Source organism: Colletotrichum godetiae, assembly GCF_030913485.1.
Source record: "Colletotrichum godetiae strain CBS 193.32 chromosome Unknown BDP55scaffold_4, whole genome shotgun sequence".
In the NCBI taxonomy this organism is placed as follows: domain Eukaryota; kingdom Fungi; phylum Ascomycota; class Sordariomycetes; order Glomerellales; family Glomerellaceae; genus Colletotrichum; species Colletotrichum godetiae.
In genome coordinates, this window is record NW_026851252.1 from 1,691,439 (window position 1) to 1,714,883 (window position 23,445).

Here is a 23,445-nt window from a genome sequence, read left to right on the forward strand (position 1 = left end):
GACAGCGAGTGGTGCGAATGCCACGCTGCCCTGTCGGAAGACCTACGTAACGCCCCTCTCTGCCCCACCAATGTGCACCTCCCAGACGGTACGCTGTAATGTATGCAATGCATGCACCTTACGTATGTAGAGCCTGGGGGAGATACATCTGCCTTGCTTGGACGGAAGCCAGCCAGCCTCGACTAGCACTGCCTCAAGCGACAACTTCGTCTACTATCATCTCCGACTCTTCTGTTCCTATTCTCCCTCAACAACCTTCGACTCATTCTAGATAGTGGTAGTAGAGAGCTATACTCCTATCACGAAGCAACCGTTCATCATGGCGGCCCCTCAGGTTCACCACCTCTTCCACGCGCCCATCGCAGACCATTCCTTCTCTGCCGACCGCCAGACGCTGGCTATCGCTCGCGATTCCACCATTGAGCTCTACGGACCTACTGGAAACTCTTTCAAGCTCAAGGACGAGCTCAAGGGACACGACAAGACTGTCACGAGTGTCGATATTGCTCCCAACAGCGGCCGCATTGTCTCCTGCTCCCAAGGTGTGTCAATGCGCGCTGCCTAGTTTTGCCCTGCCTCCGAGCCGAGAACAGCACCTGACCTTTCGCGATAGACCGGAATGCCCTCGTCTGGGAGCCCTCGCCGACCGGATACAAGCCCACACTTGTTCTCCTTCGAATCAGCCGCGCCGCGACTTTCGTGCGATGGTCCCCGTCCGAGACCAAGTTCGCTGTCGGATCGGGCGACCGCGTAATTGCCGTCTGCTACTTCGAGGAGGAGAACGACTGGTGGGTGTCAAAGCACTTGAAGAAGCCCATCCGCAGCACCATCACATCCGTCGCATGGCACCCCAACTCCGTTCTTCTTGCCGCCGGATCCACCGATGCCCACGCCAGGGTTCTTTCCAGCTTCATCAAGGGCGTCGACGCCCGCCCTGAGCCGACCGCTTGGGGTGAACGGTTGCCGTTCAACACCGTCTGCGGAGAGTATTTGAACAACTCTGCCGGCTGGGTGCACTCTGTCTCCTTCTCGCCGAGCGGAAATGCCTTGGCCTTTGCTGCTCACGACAGCAGCATTACCGTCGTATACCCCAGTGCCCCTGAACAGCCTCCCCGGGCCGTCGTCACTATCAGCACCCAGCTGCTGCCGTTTATGAGCCTTCTGTGGAGCTCAGAGGATGAAATCATTGCCGCAGGCTACGACTGCGAGGCCTTCCGCTTCAAGGGCGACGAAGGTGGCTGGGGCCTTGCGGGCACACTCGAGTCAAAGGGCCGACCCGGCCTTAGCGACGCCCGCGAAGAGTCTGCGCTGAACATGTTCAGGCAGATGGATCTGAAGGGTAAGGCTACCGACGACACCAAGCTCAAGACGGTACACCAAAACACTATCACCACACTTCGTTCCTATGAAGAGTCTGGCGGTAACCTGACAAAGTTTACCTGTAAGTGTTTCATTCCCTTTGTTCTCGGTGTCGAATGCTAACTAGGTATGAAGCCAGCGGTGTCGACGGGAGAATCGTCATTTGGAGCACTTAGACAACTTTTCATAGCAAGCTTTCAATGGGAATACCACGATGTTTCAGATACTCACCTCCTTAGTGTGAACTGACTTGCTAGCACTTCGTCATACGTTCTCGACAGTTCTCCCCCAAGAGTATCTTTGAAGAAGACTGCCTCATGTTGCTCGACAGCCGACTTTATACAAATACACCGTGTACAGACCCTCTAACTCAAGCAGGCCATCTAAAATTACATCGGCAATCGACACTCAACATGGAGCAGTTCGGCAGAGACCCCGAGCCTCAGCGCTCACCCAGCACATTCATCTACAATCTTGCGTTCCGACAAAACGATCAGAAGTCGGCAACCAGTACGAATTCGATGGCTGTACAAGCTTCGCCTACGCCACCTGTATTCTATTCGCAACTCCAGTCCGATTCTCTTCTGGAATGACGCGCTCTGGCAGGGCGGACTAGTCACGGCAGGCCACTTGAGCCATTAACTATTTGGATCCCGCACCGAAAAAATATGAACGAATACGTGACGAACTCTGGCGGGGCAAGAAGCCAAATTGAGCAGCCTTCAACATGGTTTTATCCCCGCAAGGTGGTTCCCCCGACGCATGGGGAGTGGCATGCTCTAGCAGTCAGGATTCGCTCGGTTCAGGAAATATGTCTACGAGCTAATCAGAAATATCACGAACAACGACGCAGACAACGCAGCAACGATCGCAAAGAAGAACGTAGAGACAATCGCTGGGGGAGCTGCTTGGAGAGGTTTCGCGGAAGTAGTCGTCGCCCCGGTCCCTACGATCGACCCGTTCGACGAGATTCGCAACGTGATTCTTCGTCTTCAGCCTCTCCGACTGATAGCGACAGGATCTCAAATGAATTGCTGGTGGACAGCATCAGCCGGATTTGCGACCATCTCTGGGAACAAGCCAAACTAGACACACTGTTCCGATTGCTGGGCAGGAGGAAGCAGCGGGAGGCAGCGGCAACCATGGCACAGCTGCTTGAGTGGGCGGAAACGGTCGTGGAGTGTGGTGATCGCAGCGAACTCAGCGATTCTCCCGACAGGTCGGACTTATTGCAGTCACTCGAAGCTGCAGAGTATCTATGTTGCTGATTTGGCGACAGTGATGGGGAAGCAGAACTGGGAGAAGTTGAGGGTGCTGTGACATTCTATCTCATTTTCGGAATCATGACCAGTCGAACTCTTACTTTGCAGGGCTCCATCTTTCAAGAAATGAATGATTTTATGCCGCAGAAATAGGAGACCGGAACATGATACTGTGGCTCAGGCATCACACTCCCTGACTGCAATTCTTCTTTCTGTACTTGCAAGGTAATCAATGGGTCCAAGTACTTGGGCGAAACAGAAGGGGAGCATTATGTCTTTGACCAGATATATTATCATGCTGCCCCTCGACTGGTAGGACAGCGGGGTCAAAGAAATGGAAGCAAGCACATGCAGCTGGGCTACCTTATCCGCACACCTACCTGAGCTACCTTACCTAAGGTAACGTGCTAACGTGCCTTCTCTCACCGAAACCCCCCCGATGTAAGGTACTCAAGTCTTGGGCACACTACCTATCACACCTATAATTGGGAGGCAATGAATAGTGACATGTGCCGCCAAACAGAGACTTGGTCGCTGTGCTCGCCCAAACGGGAGATACCCATGCCCCTGCCACCTCTTTACTTTCTCCAACTCAAACGTCGTCTCCCGCTGATCTAACCCAACCCCACCAAACGCTCCAGCACCTCCCAGCTCTCGCACCTGTGCTTGTGCTTGTGCTCTACCGGGACTTGCAGTGTCAACCACCTTTTAACAACACATCCACTACCACCCTTTTTTTTTCCTTTGAGAAGGAAACGTCACCGCTATTGCCTGTGAAGATCCATCTTGGATTCTGTTCGTCGGTAAGCATTTCCCGCAGTCTTCTGAGTTTTGTTACCTTTTGCATCCGAGATACCTTCCAGGCGCTTACCATCTTCCGTCCTCCAGTCCACCTTAGATTACTCACCGCGTACAAGCGACCCGCCACTATTTGCCAGAAGGACCCCGCCAGAGCTCTACCGATACGCAACATCGCAAATCACCGGGCTCCAGCAACATCAACCACCCCCGAGACACTTCCCATTAGCAAGCAACGCACTTATTCTTGCTGAGAATCCGACTCTTTCCCACAACGAAACGAACCTCGAGAGAGAAAGCCATGACCGATCCCTAATAATGGAAACCTCCATGTCAACTCAAGAGCGCCAGCTCTGTGAGTTTCTCCGAGAGCTTCCCGCAAGATGGAACTACGAGTACGACGATCAAGCGCACCACGACCTATTGGAAAGTCTCTTTTGGTCTTTGGCAGGAGGCGAACGATACATGCCCCTCTTCTTCCCCTCTGGACGTCCTTCGCACAACCTCAAACTCCACGATGCTCAAGGCGCAGAGGAAGGCGCCGAATACACCGATGCCGCCCGCGGCAAGCGATGCGGCCACATTTTCAAGCCCGGAGAAGCCTCCTACTCCTGCAGAACTTGCAGTACCGATGATACTTGCGTCCTTTGCAGCCGGTGCTTTGACTCGACCGATCACGCCGGACACATGGTTCGCATCAGCATTTCCGTCGGTAACAGTGGATGTTGTGACTGTGGCGATGACGAGGCGTGGCGCCTTCCCATGTTCTGTACGATCCACTCCGAGACGAGCCCGGAGAAGGGTGAGGGAAAGGGAAAGGAACCGGCCGGTCTTTCCGAGGACCTGGTGCAGAACATGCAGATGACAATTGGCCGTGTCTTTGACTACATCTGCGACGTCATATCATGCTCACCGGAGCAGCTGCGGCAAGGCAAGACGGCCGACTCCATCCAAGCCGACGAGGAGCTTTCGCGCTTGTCACCAAGCATCTATGGCGAAGGTCCTTCGGGGCACCCCGAATATGCGCTGGTCCTCTGGAACGACGAGAAGCATACTGTGGAGGATGTGCAGAATCAGATTGCGCGGGCTTGCAGAACAACCGAGGCTCAAGCTCTCGAACGCGCTACCGAGACGGACCTTGTCGGGCGCAGCATCCTGAAGCGGCTCGACGACCTTGACGCTCTTCTTGAGATGGCCACTAAGTTGGAGCATATCAAGGTAACCGTCACCATCAGGTCATCGCGCGACACATTCCGTGAGCAGATGTATGGGGCCATGATCGAATGGCTCAGCGACATTTCAGGATGTAGTGTCGGATCAGATCACACCATTCTGCGAAACACCGTCTGCCAGGAGATGATGAAGCCTTGGAGGAAGGGCAGTCCTGGAAGCCATGCTATTGTGGGAAAGGATGGCATTTACGATGAAGAGAGGTTCTTGAGAAATCTCGAGCAGTCTCAGTCTTTCAACCAGCACGTCTTGCTGCAGATGCAGCGTATTGCTGCCCAACAGCAAATAAGAACTTTGGACGGCAGTGATGATGATGACATCGACATGGGAAGGGGCAACGGCACTCCGGATAGTGACGCGGGCGACGATGATGATGATGACGATATGGACGACATCATGATGGTGGATATACAGCCTGATGGACCTGGGGATATAGGCCTCGAGTGGCGTGGTAATGATCAAGCTTTGGAAGAAGATGAAGCTACCATGGCCGGTTATCCGCCTCCTCCACCCCCGCCCGCAGCTGCACGCCGCTCCGCCAGAGATCGCGATTTGACGCCTTCAGATTCCGACACTGCCGAGCCCTTGATTGCACCTGCGATATACGCCAAGGCCAACTTGGAAATCCCCAAAACTCCTGGCCAGGGAGAGAAGGCGCCCTCACCGAAGCCAGGTAGGTACTGGCTTGAGACTCCTCCTGGGTACATGAATCGTGAGAATGTTCCCCCGGCAGAAGATGTTTTCCAAAGGGTTCGTCTTGACTGGCTCATTCTATTCGACCTCCGCATGTGGAAGAAAGTACGCAACGACCTTCGGTCCCTCTACATTTCAACTGTTGTTTCGATACCCGAATTCAAGCGCATCTTGGGACTACGATTTGCAGGATTGTACACGACGCTGGCTCAACTCTATCTGATTGGAGACAGGGAGCCAGACCATTCCATCATCAATCTGTCTCTACAGATGCTCACGACACCGTCGATTACTGCAGAGATTGTCGAACGCGGCAATTTCATGACGAGCTTGCTCGCCATCTTCTACACCTTCCTAACCACTAGACAGGTGGGTTACCCATGGGATGTCTCGTCCAATGCTGTCCTCGCCTTCGATTCCGGCTCAGTGACGAATCGGCGCATGTACCACTTCTATCTGGACTTGAAGTATCTTTTCGGCTCGCCAAATGTCCAAGAGAAGCTGCGCATCGAGGAGAGATATCTCTTGCAATTCTTGGATCTTGTCAAGCTACACCAAGGCATTGGGCCGAATGTTCGCGCCATTGGGGAGCATGTCGAATACGAGACGGATAGCTGGATAACGGCTTCGCTGGTGACACGCGAAATCAACAGACTCGCTCGACAACTTGCCGACGCATACAGGAATGTGCCGGAAAGCGAGGCCCACTTCGTCGCCCAGGCCATCAAATTGACAGCAAAGGCAGTGATTCTTCACTCGATTGGTGCCGAACGCCATCGCTTCAAGCAGGCGGAAATCAAGGAAGAGGTCAAGTTCCAGACTTTGGGTGATTTCGAGTTTGACAATGAGTCGGCACGATACGAAGTAGTCAAGTTCACCGTCGAGGAGGATCCCATCAGCTTCCATCACGCCCTCCACTATACGCTCTCATGGTTGGTTGAGTGCGGGAAGTCTCTCCCTGCCTCAAGCATGCGAGCTCTGTTGAGCTTCACGACGCAAGATTTGAGAATTCCTCCCCGCTCCATGGGTCGCAAGGTCATGCCAAGAAGGGACAACTCGCCGGAAGATAATCTCATGGCTGCATTCGACTATCCCCTGCGAGTTTGCGCTTGGTTGGCGCAAATCAAGGCGAACATGTGGGTTCGCAATGGTATTAGTCTGCGTCACCAGGCGGCGACATATCGTGGAGTCAGCCAAAGAGATGTTTCTCACCACCGAGATATCTTCTTGCTCCAGACTGCCATGGTTACGGCTGATCCAAGCCGCGTCCTCGCATCCATCATTGATCGATTCGGCATGGAAAAATGGGTCAAGGGCTTTTTTGAACAAAAGTCGGCGGCGCAAGACGATGCGCAACATTTGGATGTGGTTGAAGACATGATTCACCTCCTGATTGTGTTGCTGAGTGATCGCACATCATTGATTGCCTCTGAGGACGAGCCCAACGCCAACGTCCTCGCCATCCGCCGCGATCTCACCCACATTCTTTGCTTCAAGCCCCTCTCGTTCAACGAAATTAGCAACAAGCTGCCCGAGAAGTGGCAGGAGCAAGAAGATTTCCATCGGGTGCTTGATGAAATGGCTTCGTTCAAGCCTCCAGAGGGCGTCTCCGACGTCGGCACTTTTGAGCTGCGACCCGAGTTCGTTGAGCATATTGACCCGTACATTGCCCACTACAACAAGAATCAGCGTGAGGAGTCCGAGTTGGCATACCGCAAGAAAATGGCCATCAAGACGGGGAAGCCAGTCGAAGAAATTGTGTACGAGCCCAAACTTCGATCTATTCCCTCGGGACTTTTCAAAGACCTGGCTGCGTTCACCAGCACTGGCATGTTTGCCCAGATCATCTACTACTCCTTGCTCTACCCGCTAGTCGCCGCCAGACTTACGCCAAGCGTGCCATCCACTCGGACTGAGACTTTCCTTCAGGTCGTCCTTCACCTAATCCTTATTGCGATTTCCGAGGACAAGGCAGACGAGAGTGACATGACAGAGGAGTCGCTCAACTCATTCGTCTTCATATCCCTGACACGCACAGCTCGAAGCAACTTCATGCAAGAAGCGCCGAATGCGAAGACCATCGTCGCGTTACTGGACATGATGTCCACCAAGGAAGAGTTCAAGGCATGTCATCCCAAGATTGCTCTCATCCTAAAGAGGATGCGACAGAAGCGCCCACGCAACTTTGAGAACGCCTATGTCCGGTTGGGCGTATCAGTTGACCGCATTGATACTGCGTCTCCGGCCAACAACTCTGCGGAGGAAGAACGCGAGCGCAAGAAGAAGGCCGCACTCAGTCGGCAGGCCAAGGTTATGGCTCAGTTCCAACAGCAACAGAAGAGCTTCTTGGAAAACCAGGGCAACATCGACTGGGGCTCGGATCTCGAGGATGAGGATGAGGCCGAGCAGAACGCTGATCGGAAGAATAATTGGAAGTATCCCACTGGCACCTGCATTCTGTGTCAAGAAGATACGGACGATCGTCGTCTTTACGGCACCTTTGCTCTCTTTAACGAGAGTCACATTCTACGACAGACGGATTTACAAGATCCTGACTTTGTTAGAGAAGCCTTCCACACACCTTCTAGCCTGGATCGCTCTGCAGAAGACATCCGGCCGTTCGGTGTTGCTCATGAGAATCGACAAGAAGTCACCAAGGTCAACGCTCAAGGCGAGAAGTTTGTTGCGGAACGTCAAACAATAGGCAAAGGATTCCCATCCAACCTCTCGCGACCTGGACCCGTCTCAACTGGTTGCGGCCATATGATGCACTACAGCTGCTTTGAGATGTACTTTGATGCGACAAATCGGCGACACCATCACCAAATTGCTCGACACCACCCCGAGAACCTTCGAAGACAAGAGTTTGTCTGCCCCTTATGCAAGGCTCTTGGAAACGCGTTCTTGCCCATCATATGGAAGGGACAAGAAGAATGTTTCCCAGGGCCCCTTCAATCCCCGCGTATCTTTGCAGACTTCCTGGACGCTCAAATGCGATCTGGCTACTACGTCCTTGGTGCGAATCGCCCTCCCGACCAAGTTCAGGCAGGATTCGCCAGCTATACCGCAGGACAAGTCACGGGTTCACTGGCAGAGAAGGCGCCTCAGCTACTGGAAGAAGCTTGGTCGGCTGATGAGTCGGGTTTGGATTCTGTGGTTGTTAACACGCCGCTGACATCCGTGTTCCCGGCAGCCAGCACGCCGGTCTCCAATCGTCGATCTGTGCAGAGTGATGGTTCCACTCTCATGACCGAGCTGGCCAAGGTTTACCGCCGTCTTCGCGATACTGTACGGTCCAACAACTTTGAGACTCGCCACGACAGGCTTATCATCGAACTGCGAGAGAAGAACGAGCTTTGTCATAGCGACGTCCTGGCTAAATTGGTTGGTTACTCCACCTCGGCCGCAGAGATCCAGCAGCGTGGTACCGAAGCTCAGTACGGTATGACGCTGCTGGAGAAGATTCCTGAGCAGAGTCTGACGCACCTCCGCATCTTGGCTGAGACGGCCACTGCCTACCGTGCTGTTGGTGGTCTTAAAGCAGGCGGAGACAACTGGATCGACGAAGAATTCCGCCTGGATAGCGAGCGGCAACACGTTCAACTATTTGTCTCGCAGTACTTTGGACAGGAAACGGAACACGTCAGGCGTCCTATCGACATTTATCCGCCGTTGCTTGGCCAGGATGCCTTCATCTTCTTCACCGAGTGCGTCTTTGGCGTCATCCCCGCACAGAACTTTGACGTCACTCATATCCTGAGACTTTGCTATCTTGCGGAGATCGTCAAGGTTGTCTACCACATGGGGCGCAACATCCCGGTGTCCACTTGGGTGAACCATCTTCTCAACAGGGAGACACAAGATCCGGCACTGAAGAACTTTGCCGAATTCTGCCTTGCAATCATCAAGACCGGCATGGAGATCAACGTGTCCCACCATGAGATGCCAGCAGATCTTGGCGAGAACAAGGGCTTCGGACAACCGGAGCTGGACAACCTCGAGGGCTACTACACTTTCGTCAAGAAGTATGCTCTGACTTTCCTGAGGAAGAGCGTCATTCTTCTCTACATCAAGTACGGCGTAGACTTCAACAGCCACGTTTCTCCTCAGCCAGACGCGGACGAGTTAGACCGCCTCACTGAAGTACTTCGGGTGCCGACCTTTGACGAGATGTGTGCTGCCATCACCGACCATGGTCCCAATTTCGGTTGGCCTGAGTCGACCTCCAGTCTAGTTAGTGGATGGATCAGACATCAAATCATGTGGCCAGGCGACGCCGACTGTAGGCTCCCGAAGTCCGCGCTCATCAGCCACCCAGGCATCTTCGAGCTGGTGGGACTACCGAAGAACTACGATGCTCTCATCGAGGAAGCCACTCGACGCAAGTGTCCAACGACAGGGAAGGACGTTTCGGATCCCATGATTTGCCTTCTCTGCGGAGAGGTCTTTTGTGGTCAGGCAGTCTGCTGTCTCAAGGAGGAGACGGCATCTGGCGACCGTGAGCCGCAGAGGATTGGCGGATCGCAGCAACACATGCGAAAGTAAGTCTTCACGAATGTTGATATGCGAAACAACCATGCTAATCTCTCCATGTTCTAGGTGTCAGAGCAACATTGGCCTCTTCCTCAACATTCGCAAGTGTTGCATTTTCTACTTGTTCAGGTTGTCGGGGTCTTTTAGCAGCGCACCCTACATTGACAAGTACGGCGAGACGGATCTGGGCCTGCGCCACGGCCGTCAACTTTTCTTAAACCAGAAGCGGTACGACTCCATGCTGCGTACCACGTTCCTCAGTCACGGCATTCCGAGCTATATTAGTCGTAAGCTCGAGGCGGAGATTAACAACGGTGGCTGGGAGACGATTTGAAGTGTCGCCGGGTGGATGGAAGTGATGAAGTCTGGGAGAAACGAGCCTCATGCAGAAAAGAGAGGTACTGGGGGGCCGGGGGGGTTGGCGGGCAGAAATACATATTCTTTCGAATTGCGGGTGGAAAGCGAAGGATAGACATAACATGCATCTTCGACCGTTTTTGTTATTTTCTCATCGGTAGACCACATAGCAACTTTGGGAGGGGTGTGGCAGGGAGGCAACGTCGGAGTTTCGACAGGTTCGCAAACGAGTGTTAGAAATTCAAAATAGCAGAAAATGATACTCTGCGCACAACAAATATTCCGCTGGAGTTTTCATATTTGGCAACGAAGTCTGCCCGTTTAAGAGGTTTCAAGAGGACGGTTGTCCGTGTGTCTTGGTATCATGTTCAGGCCATCTAACTACCCCCGAGATGATTCTGTTTTCTCCCCCCCCTCTCTACATCTCTCTCTCGCTCTCTCTAGCTTCCCCTGCGTGAGACATCCCATCATACACCAGCCATATCGACGTCCTCTTCCTGCTTTATCGGTGGTTCCGTGCCATTGACATGTGCGACTTCTTCTTCCCTGGCCTCCTCACCATTTGTGTGACCATTCGTCAGCGCTTTCTCCGCTCCATTCGTCTCTGTACCATCAGCAGCAACAGCGGCAGCAACGGCCTCAGCACCGCCAACCTCCCCATCGCCCAGCGCCCTCTTAAAGATGCGTATCCGCCCGTCCTGCCCCGCCGAAACCATGACGTCCCCATGAACATCAACCCAGAAACACACGCTGGCACCCTTGCCTCCTCCTCCCCGGTGCGAAGAAGAATCCTTCTTGTGCGTAGGAATCCGCTGGACAACCTCCTTCGTAACAACATCCCACAGCACAATTTCGCCGTCCTCGCTGGCGGAGGCGATGAAGGCGCCTTCGCCGGGGACGAGACCGAAGCAGCCGCCGATAGCGAAGCGGTTGTTGGCGTGGCCCTGGTACGTCTTCTTCACGGAGCCGGCGACGTAGTCCCAGAGGCGGATGCTGTTGTCGAGGTTGAAGGCGAGGACGAAGCGACCGTTGGGCGCGAAGCAGACGGACGTTACGGCGGGGTTGTCTTCGTGGACTAGGGTGCGGAGGCATTGGCCTGTGTAAGTGTCCCATATGCGACTGTTTGTGTGTTTCATGGTTAATGGACAAGGTTTTCCAGTCAAATAGAAGAAAGAGTTGGGCGCGGGGATGTGTTGGTTGAACTTACATGAGACCATCGGTGGAGCAACTCACGACCAACGTGCCGTCGCAGGAAAAGTCGATACCGCTGACCGGGTCGCTATGCGCTGGTAAACTACGCATCAAACGGCCCGCCCTCACATCCCACAGAAACACAGCCTCATCGTAGGATCCCGAAGCGAGAATATTTCCCCTCGGCGAGAAGGCAAGACACATGACGTAGTTATGGTGCCCCCGCAGCGGCGGCATGGGATGAGCCGCAGGCGCCGCGTCGTCCTTGGCCATGTGGCCCACGCCCTTGGCAGTGACCTTTGGCCGGCCCGTCACCCGGTCCCAGAGACGAATCGACTTGTCGTCGGACCCCGTCGCCAGGCTCTCGCTGTTGGGGCTCCACGCCACGCAGCTCACGCCCGCCATGTGGCCCACCAGCGTGTCCATGTGCTCCCCCGTGGCCGCGTCCCACGTCTTGACGGTGCCGTCGGCTGAGGCGCTTGCGATCCAACGGCCGTCGGGCGATATCCGCACCTGCGAGACGGGGCTCCCCGCGTGTCCGCTCAGCACCCTTTCCTCCTCGTACCGCGGCCTCACGGGGCCCCTCTTCACGGGTCCGGGTGTTACGGGTGTCGTTACTGCCGCGTCGGTGTCTGCGCCACCGTTGGTTGACGAGAGCCGTAGCCTGCGGTCGACGGCGCCTGAGAGGCTGCGCGGTGAGCTCCCCCCGCCCGATGTGGACGCGGGCGACCGTGATCCCGCGCGGGAGTCGTCTTCTTCTTCTTCGTCGTCGTCATCATCGCTTCGTGAGCGAGAGGGCGAGGCGGTCGCCGATCTCGGTGTGCGCGATCGCGACCGCGACCTCGAGTGCGAATGCGATCGGGATTTGGAGTGTGAGGAGCGAGAGTAGTATGCCGCCTCGTTGAGCTCGTCCTCGCTAGGAGACCTGCTAGGTGTCATGCTGGGGCGGCCGCGGTTGGTGGACAGGCGGCGTGATGTGCTGGACCGATGCTTCTTCGTTCTCGTTGGCGTCGTCGCGGTGGCCTTTTTCGCGGCGGCTGCTGCTGCTGTGGTGGTGGTGGTGACTGTGGTGTCGTTAAGCTCATCTGGTGAGCTTGATCGTGGTGCCGCGGATGTGCTGTGTGCAGCGACGACTTTGCGACGTTTTGGAGGGGGTTCGGGCAGAGGCGTTGCTGCTGCTGCTGCTGAAGAGCCGAGGTCTGACATTTTCAAGTTAAATTTGGGTGGAAAGGTTCGAGTAGGTAAGAGAGGGGGGTTTTGCCAGTTCCCTTTGTCGTGTTGGTAGAAAAGGCTGTTCGTTCGGGGGCGACCGGTGGGAGGAAAGAGCAATGTCAGGGAGAGTGAATGACAAGGCTGAATGAAAGACGGACAGAACGAATGATCAGCAACATTTGACGCGTTGAAAAGAAGCAGGGGTTGCTTGACTGACGTTTAGCGGTTACTTTTCAGCCTCGTCCCCACCACACAGGTCATTCTGGGGTCAAGCTTCTCCCCTGATAGTGTGTGGGACCGCTAAGATAAGAGACCGCTGCTGCCATTTAACGTACCGATTGGCCAATGGCGAAGTATCTGGGGTCTCTCCGGCCGCGTAGACGCAAATAAGTGGAACCCTTCCGTCGACAATCCCCGGCACGCCGGCACGCGCAAACGGGAGAGCTCCAGGAAATCAGAAAAAGAAAACCGAACGCAACGTCACCCAAAAGTCCAAGCGTCCGTTGTAGTGACCTTTTCATCCCATCTCATGAGAGCCCCACGATCCGACCTCACCTTTGACGGTCATACGACTTCACGTTCATCTTTTCAAATGCCATAGCGCCAGCTGAGTTACCTACTCACCATTGCGATAATCACGAAACCTAGATCCCACTCTTACACTCCACTTCGGAAGCTTCGGCGTACTCGTTCACGACCTTCAAGTGCCGACCTATCTTATGGCGAGCTTGGTGTCGTCTTACACGCGTTCAACACTTTTCTCCATCCAATACCTTACCTTACCTCTATCCACTTTAAGCCGTCTCATTCTTTGATTCCTTCAGCATTCTTTTCAACGGGGTTCTTCTATTTATTCGAACCACATTACTCCTCCCTTTCATATTACAAAACATTCAAATCCTTCACTTCCTCATACCAAAACAGAAAACCCACCAAAAATGGACGACCCTCTTCCAAAAGACCTCCGCCTCCTAACCCTCAACTGCTGGGGCCTAAAATACATCTCCAAGCTCCGCCCCCAACGCCTCGCAGAAATCGGCCGCCGCATCGCCGCCCTCCCGGACCCGCCCCACGTCGTCGCCCTCCAAGAGTGCTGGGTCACCGCCGACTACGACGCCATCCGCGCCGAGACCGCCGCCGTCCTGCCCCACGCCAAGTTCTACTACTCGGGCCCCTTTGGCGGCGGCCTCGCCATCCTCTCCCGCTGGCCCCTCGAAGAGAGCTCCATGCTCCGCTACCCACTCAACGGCAGACCGACCGCCTTCTGGAGAGGCGACTGGTACGTCGGCAAGGGCATCGCCTGCGCCCGCATCCCCATCCGCCTCGCCGCCGCCGCCGCCGCCGCCGCAGACGGCGATGACGACAACAACTCGGCAGGAGGCGGTCCCGGGAGAGACCACGTCCTGAGCATCTTCAACACCCACACTCACGCCCCCTACACCGAAAACCAACCAGGCGACACCTACCTAGCCCACCGCCTCTCCCAATCCTGGGAAATGTCCAAACTCCTCCGCGCCGCCACCCAACGCGGCGACCTCGCCCTCGCCATGGGCGACTTCAACATGCGGCCCTGCTCCCTCCCGCACCGCATAATCACAGCCCACGCCCCCGTCTCCGACACCTGGCGCGTCCTCCACCCGGACTCGTCCCTCGGCGCAGCAGACGACCCCCTCGAAAAGGCGCGCGGCAGGCCCGTCCCCTCGGCCGACTTCAACCTGCGCGAAAACGGCGCCACGTCAGACCACGTCTACAACACCTGGCGCTGGTCTAAGGAGCAACAGAACAAGTTGGGCGAGGGCAAAGACCCCGTCGTCATTCCGCCAGAGACCCTCGACAGAAAGGGGAAACGCCTGGATTACATCTTCTTCGGCAGCAGTAGCAGCGGAGACGACGGCACCTGGGTCGTCCGCAGCGCCAAAGTCGGCATGGTCGAGCCGCATCCCACACTAGGCTGCTCTCTAAGCGACCACTTTGCCGTCGAGGCAACGCTGGCATACCAGACCCCCCACGACCACAAACACCAAGGCCTTGACGCCACGGGAAACGACAACGAGACCTCCTACCTTCAGGACGCCTCAGCCAGCTCTCATCGCGACTCCTTCGCGTCCGAGAATCCCCCCCTTTCCGAAAGGCCGGGCAAAGGTCTTCCACTCCAAGTCTACGACGAGATACTCTCCGTGACACGTCAGTACATCCACCGGGAGGAGAGCCAACGGCGCTGGCGGGGGATACACTTCTTTGCATGGTTTGCCGTCTTGATAGCGTGCCTTGTAGCCGTGTGGTTCAGCCCGCACAACTTTGTCGCCTTCATCCTCATGCTTCTGAGCAGTCTTGGGCTGGTGGCCGGTGTTGTTGACGGTCTCATGTCACTTCTCTTCTTCAACTCTGAACTCCGAGCCCTGAAGGAGTTTGAATGGGAAATCACAAACGCCAAAAGGCATTCACGCGGTGCCGTCTCGGGAGAGAGAGAACAGAGGGAAAAGTCTTTCTAAGGACCCAAACGATGGTTGTCCTGCAGAGTTTGAAACTTGTGATACCCCTGGCTCCAGGCGTAGTTAGTGGTGTCCCCACAACGTGTCACACGCACCAGGAGAGAGGCTAATATGTAATGAAGAATATTGTCTATTCATACTTGATGTTCCTCTTTCCTTCTCATGATGGCGCAGCACACCTTCTACGCGTAACCAGCCCGAGCTCTCACCGTTAGCTACTGCAAATCTGCCTCTCCGCCCAAAGTCGCCTCGGCTGACCACCCATTCCTCGGCCCCAATCAAGAGTTCATAGGGTAGACTGTTCCAACAGGCCTACGACTGACCATCTCTTTGCGTCGCCATGAATAACCCAGAAAGGCTGTTTGCTTTCTCATCTGAAGAACTTCCGCCTTGACCCAACGGTCCCGCAGCAGTTTGTCTCTTGGGCGCTTGTGTTCTTTTCGCCCGACTCTTCTGACGTACCATTTGAGAAAGGCCTTTTCGGCATCTTTCAAAAAGGCATGATCGTCAATATCGCGATCAAATCGTTTCAATTTGGATGAATCGTATGGTTTGGAGACAAACTCAGTGGTTAGACCCTTCACATCGCTTTCAAAGCCATGCTGTACAAACCTGAGACGGAGATCGTCCAGGTTCTCCGACCGCTCCACTATTTCGGAATCCATTGAATCAGACCAGTCGCTGATCGGCTCGTCTTCTTCGAAATAGTGAGAGTCGGCGTGGCTTTGAATTTGCGGTATCCACTCCGGTCGACTGGAGCGTATTTCTTCCCAAGGAACGCCCCGAAACCACGGGTGAGCCTTGATCTCGGATGCGTCGTTATTAAAAACGTATTGACTTGGTACCCTCTTGTATCCTTGAAGCTTTTCCCAACTCCGTCGAGCATCTTGGTTGCGATACTCGGGTGAAGAGAGGCGGCCGTCCTTGTCCCGAAGCAGGTCCTTGATCAACTGCTGGCACACTCTGGAGACCGGAGGTCCGTCGACAGGAAATGCCAAGCTTTTTCGATATTCCTGTCCTCGAAATCAGGAAAATATTCAATGGGAAAGACTGTTCAGACTTACGAGGATGTTTTGTTTGGTATAGTGGCGACCCTTCTCGGAGAGAAACGGCGTATGCCCATATAGGCATTCGTAAAGGATGATTCCAATGCTCCACTAGTCGCATCTGCCATCGTATCTTTCTCCCATGACCACTTCTGGAGCCATATACTGGCTTGTTCCAACAATTGAGCGGGCCAAGGATCGGCGCGTCTCTCCTGTTCGCCAGCCAAGTAGCTTGTCGACTTTCACAATCTCGTCTGCGTTTGTTTCGACAAAATTGAACGGGCTTTCGAGTCCATCGAACTTGGTTCGGAGCAATTCTGATGGAGGATAGTGTTTTGATGATCCTTCCCGAGATGATTGTCGCCTCGCCTGTCCACCATCACGGGCGGCTTTTCGATCCTCGACATCACCGTCTAACGTGACACCCGTTAGGGCCAGAATTGACTGTCGCTGCCATTTGTAGTAAGAAGTGTCATGGGACCAATGGTCGTCAAAGGCCAGCCCGAAATCCGAGATTTTCAGGTGGCCATCGGCACCGATGAGGAAATTGTCTGGCTTGACATCTCGGTGAATGCATCCAAGTCTGTGGGCCTCTTCGACGCAAAGTATCATCTCGGCGATGTAGAACCGAGTCCTCGACTCGGTCAAGATGTTTTCGCGAATCAGAAGACCAAGAAAGTCACCCCCTGGCATGTAATCCATGAGAAGGTAGAGATTGACTGGATCTTGGAAACTGGATATCAGGGGCACAACCCTAGTCCCGGTTAGCATGGTAGAACAGCGTTTCCCAGCACATCGAGAGGACCCTTCTCACCATTCCGAATTCTCAGAGGCCGCCAGAAAGTCTCTCTCCGCTCGCAAGTGCCCTTCTTGGCAGCTTCGAATCATGTCAGACTTTCGAATGACCTTCATAGCATAAACCTGGCGTCGGCATCGGTCCCATACAAGCTTGACAACTCCGAAGCTGCCTTTCCCGAGAATTTGCAGAGTCTCGAGGTTTTCCAGGTCTGATCCTCGACTAATTCCAGCGCCAGACGTTGTTGACTACGCAATTCTGCAGCTGTAGGTTTTGGCGTTTCGTTGTTCACGGAGGAAATTGGTCTCCATGGCAAAGAAGAGCCTCCAGTAATACTCCCTTTCACTCGGGCCGAGGTGACACCCGTATAGATCCATGTTACATTGGTGTTCGGCTATACGTTGTTCACGTGGTGTGGGACGACTACTCAAGGCCTCCTCGAAGTAATTCTCTAGATAGATTCTGGCTGCTGCTGCTCTTTCGACCGTGTGGACCCTTTGCTTGTCAGAGAGTCGGTTCCAATCCAGCTGTCCCCAGGGTATATATTGAGACGTCGAAGGAAGCTCAAATTCCAACTCAGGGGGCGGGTTCGTGGTGGGTTGGCCAAGTGGATGGTTCGTGACAGGCTGAGCGATTGGGTATCGCAGAGGGCGGGATTGCAATGGCTTGGTGGGCATCCTCCTTGTGTCTATGAACCTGTGAATGAAGTTCTTTCTGGTGGACCTAGCACTGCCCGAGGACTGTAGGTCTGCATTACGTGTCAGCTGGTGTTGATATGCCCTTTGAAGAAATCTCTACCTACCTTGATGATGATGACGATGTCTCCCCCTGAACAAATGCGTCAGTGGGGTGGCCTGACGTCGAGAACGGGGACTCCAAAGAGTGTGCTGTGCCTGGCCGTCTACTTCAGGGCCGAGGTCTGTTGGGAGTGTGTGGTTGGCGTCTATGGTCGTTGCCGTAGGGGTCGGATTTGAACGTACGACGACACTGCTGCGGACAACTTGTTGATGCATGATGCTTGATATCGATGGAAGAACTATTAGAAGAGGTAACGAGACCTGTTGGTATAACGATCTGTGATGAATGGGGGAGTCCAAATGAGAGGCGGACGAACAGTCCGGCTACAATGATGGATGTTTGGCCTATTGGCAGGTTGTCTGAGAAGATGTAGGCAACCTACTATAGGGACGAGGAAGGATATGCATCGTTGTTCTCAGCTTTGGATTCAGCAGAGGACTTGCCAAAAGCCGCCAGGCTATTTAGGCGTTGCGCTCGGTCTAGAGGACAGGTAAGGTCCCTTCCGGACATTCACCAACGAGGAAAGGGTGCAGATTGGGCCTGCCCCAACAGCTCAATACATCAAAAGGAAAGTCCAAGCACGATCAATCACCAAGGGCGTACGCTCGCCGGAAGTTTGGATCAAGGCAATAAGTAAGGAGACTTTGTTTTTTCGAAAAGGAGACCGGAGCTAAGTACAGACCGACCGGAAGAAAACCATCCATGTCCGGTGAGAGAAATTTCCTACATCAACAGAAAACTCTTTTTGTGATACGCCAACTAATGCAGTGTAAGTCCTCGCCTCGTCATCCCATCAAACACATTCTGCTTCTCGCATCCCACGAGGGGACTGCGGATCTTCGCAGATAGCCACAGGTCGGAGACTATCCATTGCGGCAACGGCGCATTTATCGCGACTCAGCGAAATCATCGCCGCCACACATCATTACGAGGAAAGGTCGGCGTCTGGAACGCCGGGTGCCCAGCAGAGGCACACCATCTTTCAAGGCGTGCCTGCCGGGCAAGTAGTGTAGAATACAGTGGGAAGCATCCTGAATCGGCGTCTCGCCGCCAAAAGGGGGTCATGCTAAGTGAGGAAGCGACCTGTTTACTTGATCTCAAGGAGCTTAACGTCGAAGGTCAGGGTGCTCTTGGCAGGGATGCCGGGAAGGCTCTTGTTGCCGTAGGCGAGGTTGGCAGGGATGGTAAGACGACGCTCGCCACCGATGGCCATACCGATGACACCGATGTCCCAGCCCTTGATGACCTGGCCCTTGCCGGCCTTGAAGGTGAAAGGCTTGCCCTTCTTGTTGGCTAGGAACAGAGAGTTAGCGAAACGACCAGAAAACTTGCATTTGAAATTCAGCGCTTACCATCGAAGACCTTGCCGTCGTCGAGCTTGCCAATATAGCGGACACTGACGCTGTCACCGTTCTTGACAGCGCGGCCGGTACCAGGCTTGCGCTCGTCAATGGTGACTCCCTGGACGACCTTGACGCCACCAGCGGGCTTGCCAGCCTGCTTGGCCTTCTCAGCGGAGCCGGTAGGGCCCTGCTCGAGGTTCTTGGCGAACTGAACCTTCTTGTCGGACTTGGGGGTGGTCTTCTCCTCGGCGGCGACGGCCTCACCCTTGTTGTTCTTGAGCTTCTTCTTGTCCTTCTTGGAGAGCTTGGTCTCGTCGTCGGCCTTGATGAGGTCGTCGAGGCTCTCGGCGGCGCGCTTCTTGCCCTTCTTGCTAGTCTCGACCAGCTTGGGGGCCTCCTCCTCGTCGGTGTCGACCTCCATGACGCGCGGGTCATCGGTGTCGTCAAGCTCGTCGCTGTCCTCATCGGGCATGCCGTACTCGAGCTCATCGGGGGACAGGTCGTACTCGTCGTCGTCCTCATCCTCGTCGGATCCCTCCTCCTCATCATCGTCGATAACGTAGTTACCAGTGAGGTGGACGGTGTGGGTACCAGAAACGACGAAGAAGACCTTCTCACCCTCCTGGACGGTGATGTCAAGGGGCTGCTGGTAGTTCTGCGCGGTTGTTAGCAATGAGTTACTTTTCCCAGGCTCGCACGGTCTATTCGCAACTTACGCGCTCGGTGTCGAGGGTGCAGATGACAAAGTTCTCGAGGTCAAGGCCCTCGTCATCCTCGTCATCGCTGTCCTCCTCCTCCTCCTCATCATCGTCAGAGGCCTTGCCCTTGCCCTTCTTGCTGGACTTTCCGTTGGGCTTGGCATCGTCCATCTCCTCGTCAGACTCCTCCTCGTTGCCGACAGCCTCAATCAGCTTCTTCAGAGCCTCAGCCTGCTTCTGCTTCTTGGACTTGGAAGGGTCGCTGGGGCCTCCGTTGGGCTCGTCATCGTCATCAGACGACTCGTCTTCGTCACCGTTGGCGTCAATGAGAGACTGGAGGTAGTCCTCGTCGATCTCGTCATCCTCGCCGGCCTCGAGGTCGTCACCGAAGCGCTGCTTGACGAGGCGAAGGGTAGAGCGGGGGACAGCAGGAATGTTGCCATCAGAATCAGCCTCGGGAGCCGCAGAGGGATCAATGGCGGCCATGGTGATGCGGAACTGGGAAATCCCAAGGTTAGCAACTGTGAACAAGTAGTGAACTGCGCCCGCCTAGCGCAAGCTGTGACACCTGGACAGAAAATGCGCTCAAGTGCGCATAGGCAAAGAAACAAGGCAGAGAGATGCACATACAGTGGCAGGGAAGTCGGGGTTGGCGGGGATGAGGACATCGCCAGCGGGGATCTCGAGCCCGTAAAGAGCGACAGGAAGCTGGGCCATTGTGCTGGATGTGAAGGTGGTATGTGAATCTAGGAAGTAAAAGTTGGTGCTCTTGCACTTGTTGATCTCACTTCAAGGAGGTCAAGAATGAAAGACCGTTTATTCTTGAAGGGGTTGTTTGGGGGTATGGAAAGACTGGGAAGAGGAAGAAGATGGGGTGGGATTCGAGTGTGAGAGGGAGGTTGTACAGAAAAGTCAAGGCTCTTGAGACTTGAAGAGCTTTTGCCTGAAATTTTTTTCCACTCGACGACCAGACGGAACTTTTTTTTTTTTCTTGGTCTCGACCCCACCGCTGGCGGCGCTAGTGGTGCCTTATCCTGTCTTATCGGTCTTATCGGGCCATGGCAACCAAGGCGCAACGGCAGGGAAGGTGCGTCTGGGGAAGGAGCTGCATTGGACCCTTGCCCCCAAATGCTCCAAAATGCCCCAAAAATGCCCAAAACGACGTCTTCACCGGCGCTTTTGTGGACGGTGAGCACCCTCCACTCGTACACCGCTTTCTGCCTGGACTTGGTGCTGATGCTGTTGACGAAGTCTGCGCTGCCTTCTCGCCTTTGTTGGTTTGTTGCGCCATCAAATTGAGACTCACCACATAGTCTGACGGGATCACGATGGTAAGTTGGCTTGAGTTGGGCAAATCCGTGTTCTTGTTGTTACCAGATGGATCTCATCGTTAACAAATTGATAATGCCTCTCTTCTATGTTCGTGAGTCTCCGCCAGCATGCAGACTAGCTGTAATTAATTGCCTTACTCAATCTACATGGAAGCAGCCATGTCTCATTCTCCCAGTTTGTCTCCTAACTCACCACATCTTCCAATATCAAATGTCCCTTGTTGAAGTCTCTTTGACTCACTTACTCGGTTTCACAAACCAAGCCTTGACGAGCAACCACACAAATCCCAAAGTAAACCTCGTCTGCCCCTGTTCATATATCTGGCCCCTCTCCCCAACTTCCGCCATCTTACACGCAATCTCGACAATCGGCACGGGAAAGAGGCGCCTCTCGCTGCTCCGAGCGTACGCTGCCACCAGATCGTTCCCGTTCGTGATACCCCCTGTGATATACAAAGAATCTTTAGCAAACCAAACAATGGACAAAGAGAAGAGAAGAAGAGAGAGAGAGAGAGAGAGAGAGAGAGAGAGAGAGAGAGAGAGAGAGAGAGAGAGAGAGAGAGAGAGAGAGAACGAAAGATGAAGGGGAAAACATACCACAGCTCCAAAAATTCCCATCCCGACACCATCGAAACTCATCCCCCACAAACATGGCCCCCGGAAACCTTTTCCTCAAAATATCCTGCAACCCTCTCGGCCCGCATACCTTCCTTCCCTCCAAAACCCCCGCAGCACCGCATAAAAACGCTCCCGTACAAACACTCAACACATCCGTCGTCCTCCTTCCTTCCTCCTCCTCCTCCTGAACAACATGCTCCCTCAAGAATCCCAGCGTATCTTCATCCCAGCTCGCCCCCGGATCCGGTCCGGGCACGAGCAAGATATCTAGCATGCCCGGCTGTACCTCCGGGCTGGAGACGTCGTGTGTGGGCTGGATCTTGACGCCTGCTGTGAGGGGGAGGAGCAAAGGACGGCGGTGCTCTGCTCTATCCGGGCCCGGGTCCGGGTTGAAATTCGGGCTGCTGGCCTTTGCAGTAATGTAAAAGATCTCTACGCTCGGCGCCAGTTCTGGAATGTGTTTGGGTATCATGGGTAGACCACCCAGGTACTCTCTCGACATCATAAATAGGACGTCTATGCAAGCCATGTCGAGGAGCTGGCACTCAGATGGGATAAAGACCCCGATCTTAACCACCTCGGTACCGCCTGCCATTTTCTTTTTCCGTATTTATTTGTGAAAAGGGTGAAGCAATAACCTGAATGGGTGGCTAGAGGGGTTCGACCTTGTCTTTGATAAGTCGTGACTGTCTCGGTATCATCGTCAAGGTATCATGGCCATGCCCATATCTTTATACACGAGCAAAAAAGCCCATCAAGCCCCCAACTCCGTCCTCCAACACCGAAGGCGCCGTCCTCCACTTCGCGGCCCGGAAGTCCATCGGCACAGTCAATAGATTCCATGCACCACCAAGCAAGGGACGCTGAGCCGCCGGTGGCTGCAGCCGCGGAACCTGATTGGGCCCTCTCCCTTAACTTCCGAGAGGCTTCGGGTTTTCTAACGGCTCGGCCTCAGTGGTCCGTCTGACGGATGATCATTCATTGTAAGTAAGCTGACTTGGATGGACTTCTCGTACACTGCTGCCCCTATCGGGGGCATCTCGAATAATCGGCTGCGATCAATTTCAGTGCAGCTAATCACGGAGCTTTCTCCGGGTGACTCTAGGAACCACACGTCAGAACCGACATCTCACAATGACGAAACATGTTCATCCAGGAAGCACAGCATGGAAGTTGAAACTCAAGTCACCAAAGTCACTGGCATGGCGGTTGCAAATAATGTATAATTCACATCAATTTTATCGTGGCAACGTTCTTCCTGTTAACCACGCCGTCCAATCCACGTCTTAGCGTCAATTGCCATGATCATGAATCGTTCTATGTACACACAAGATTAAATATTATACGACTCGTCCAAATTAATGGGCTCCGGGATTCTGTTTGTGTCGGCCTCCCATGTTTCTCTTTGAAGCCCATTGTCAGCTGTTCCTGCTGGGCTTGTCCCGTCCCCAGCGGATGCAGTCGTCTTTCGTCACCATCCCGGCATCTTCCTGCCGCTGGTGGGTGAGCCTCGTCATGCTGGCCTGGATATGTCCGACTCCTTCGTTTCCACTTCGTCTTCCATATAAACGAATGCACTTGGACGGCTCTCTCGCTCGTCAAGTTCCTGCGTATTGCTCCGAGAACTCCGGTTTGAGGCCCCATGAATCCCCGAAATCTCTAGAATGCCGATACCATGCCATGCCATG

At 54.4% G+C, this 23,445-nt stretch overlaps 9 protein-coding genes across 9 annotated transcripts; 4 read left to right on the forward strand and 5 right to left on the reverse strand.

The window, feature by feature from the left end:
• Positions 1-319: 319 nt before the first annotated feature.
• Positions 320-1,535, forward strand: BDP55DRAFT_541991 (WD repeat domain-containing protein; the record flags this gene model as incomplete). Its single annotated transcript, XM_060568269.1, has 3 exons — positions 320-542; positions 614-1,441; positions 1,495-1,535. 3 exons carry the CDS (start codon positions 320-322, stop codon positions 1,533-1,535), a joined length of 1,092 nt encoding a protein of 363 aa, XP_060435354.1.
• A 30-nt stretch (positions 1,536-1,565) lies between these two features.
• On the forward strand, positions 1,566-2,713 carry BDP55DRAFT_271178 (uncharacterized protein). The gene has a single exon (XM_060566419.1). It carries the CDS (start codon positions 2,028-2,030, stop codon positions 2,625-2,627), a length of 600 nt encoding a protein of 199 aa, XP_060435355.1. The 5' UTR covers positions 1,566-2,027; the 3' UTR covers positions 2,628-2,713.
• A 1,024-nt stretch (positions 2,714-3,737) lies between these two features.
• On the forward strand, positions 3,738-10,209 carry BDP55DRAFT_541718 (uncharacterized protein; the record flags this gene model as incomplete). The annotated part of the gene is made up of 2 exons (XM_060568246.1): positions 3,738-9,883; positions 9,942-10,209. The coding sequence occupies 2 exons, from the start codon at positions 3,738-3,740 to the stop codon at positions 10,207-10,209; spliced, it is 6,414 nt and encodes a 2,137-aa protein (XP_060435356.1).
• Positions 10,210-10,515: 306 nt separating this feature from the next.
• On the reverse strand, positions 10,516-12,258 carry BDP55DRAFT_647667 (WD40-repeat-containing domain protein). Its single transcript, XM_060573798.1, has 2 exons — positions 11,440-12,258; positions 10,516-11,351 (listed from the first exon to the last, which is right to left on the reverse strand). The coding sequence occupies exons 1-2, from the start codon at positions 11,847-11,849 to the stop codon at positions 10,700-10,702; spliced, it is 1,062 nt and encodes a 353-aa protein (XP_060435357.1). The 5' UTR covers positions 11,850-12,258; the 3' UTR covers positions 10,516-10,699.
• Positions 12,259-13,573: 1,315 nt separating this feature from the next.
• BDP55DRAFT_541884 (endonuclease/Exonuclease/phosphatase) lies at positions 13,574-15,127 on the forward strand (the record flags this gene model as incomplete). The annotated part of the gene is made up of 1 exon (XM_060568258.1): positions 13,574-15,127. One exon carries the CDS (start codon positions 13,574-13,576, stop codon positions 15,125-15,127), a length of 1,554 nt encoding a protein of 517 aa, XP_060435358.1.
• A 278-nt stretch (positions 15,128-15,405) lies between these two features.
• On the reverse strand, positions 15,406-17,982 carry BDP55DRAFT_542002 (kinase-like domain-containing protein; the record flags this gene model as incomplete). Its single annotated transcript, XM_060568272.1, has 5 exons — positions 15,406-16,140; positions 16,444-16,927; positions 16,988-17,191; positions 17,222-17,717; positions 17,772-17,982. 5 exons carry the CDS (start codon positions 17,980-17,982, stop codon positions 15,406-15,408), a joined length of 2,130 nt encoding a protein of 709 aa, XP_060435359.1.
• Positions 17,983-18,854: 872 nt separating this feature from the next.
• BDP55DRAFT_541797 (uncharacterized protein) lies at positions 18,855-20,525 on the reverse strand (the record flags this gene model as incomplete). The annotated part of the gene is made up of 4 exons (XM_060568254.1): positions 18,855-19,060; positions 19,120-19,765; positions 19,827-20,306; positions 20,439-20,525. 4 exons carry the CDS (start codon positions 20,523-20,525, stop codon positions 18,855-18,857), a joined length of 1,419 nt encoding a protein of 472 aa, XP_060435360.1.
• An 851-nt stretch (positions 20,526-21,376) lies between these two features.
• On the reverse strand, positions 21,377-22,352 carry BDP55DRAFT_541979 (ThiJ/PfpI family protein; the record flags this gene model as incomplete). The annotated part of the gene is made up of 2 exons (XM_060568268.1): positions 21,377-21,582; positions 21,737-22,352. 2 exons carry the CDS (start codon positions 22,350-22,352, stop codon positions 21,377-21,379), a joined length of 822 nt encoding a protein of 273 aa, XP_060435361.1.
• A 722-nt stretch (positions 22,353-23,074) lies between these two features.
• BDP55DRAFT_690461 (uncharacterized protein) lies at positions 23,075-23,401 on the reverse strand (the record flags this gene model as incomplete). Its single annotated transcript, XM_060576860.1, has 1 exon — positions 23,075-23,401. One exon carries the CDS (start codon positions 23,399-23,401, stop codon positions 23,075-23,077), a length of 327 nt encoding a protein of 108 aa, XP_060435362.1.
• Between the last annotated feature and the right edge of the window lie 44 nt (positions 23,402-23,445).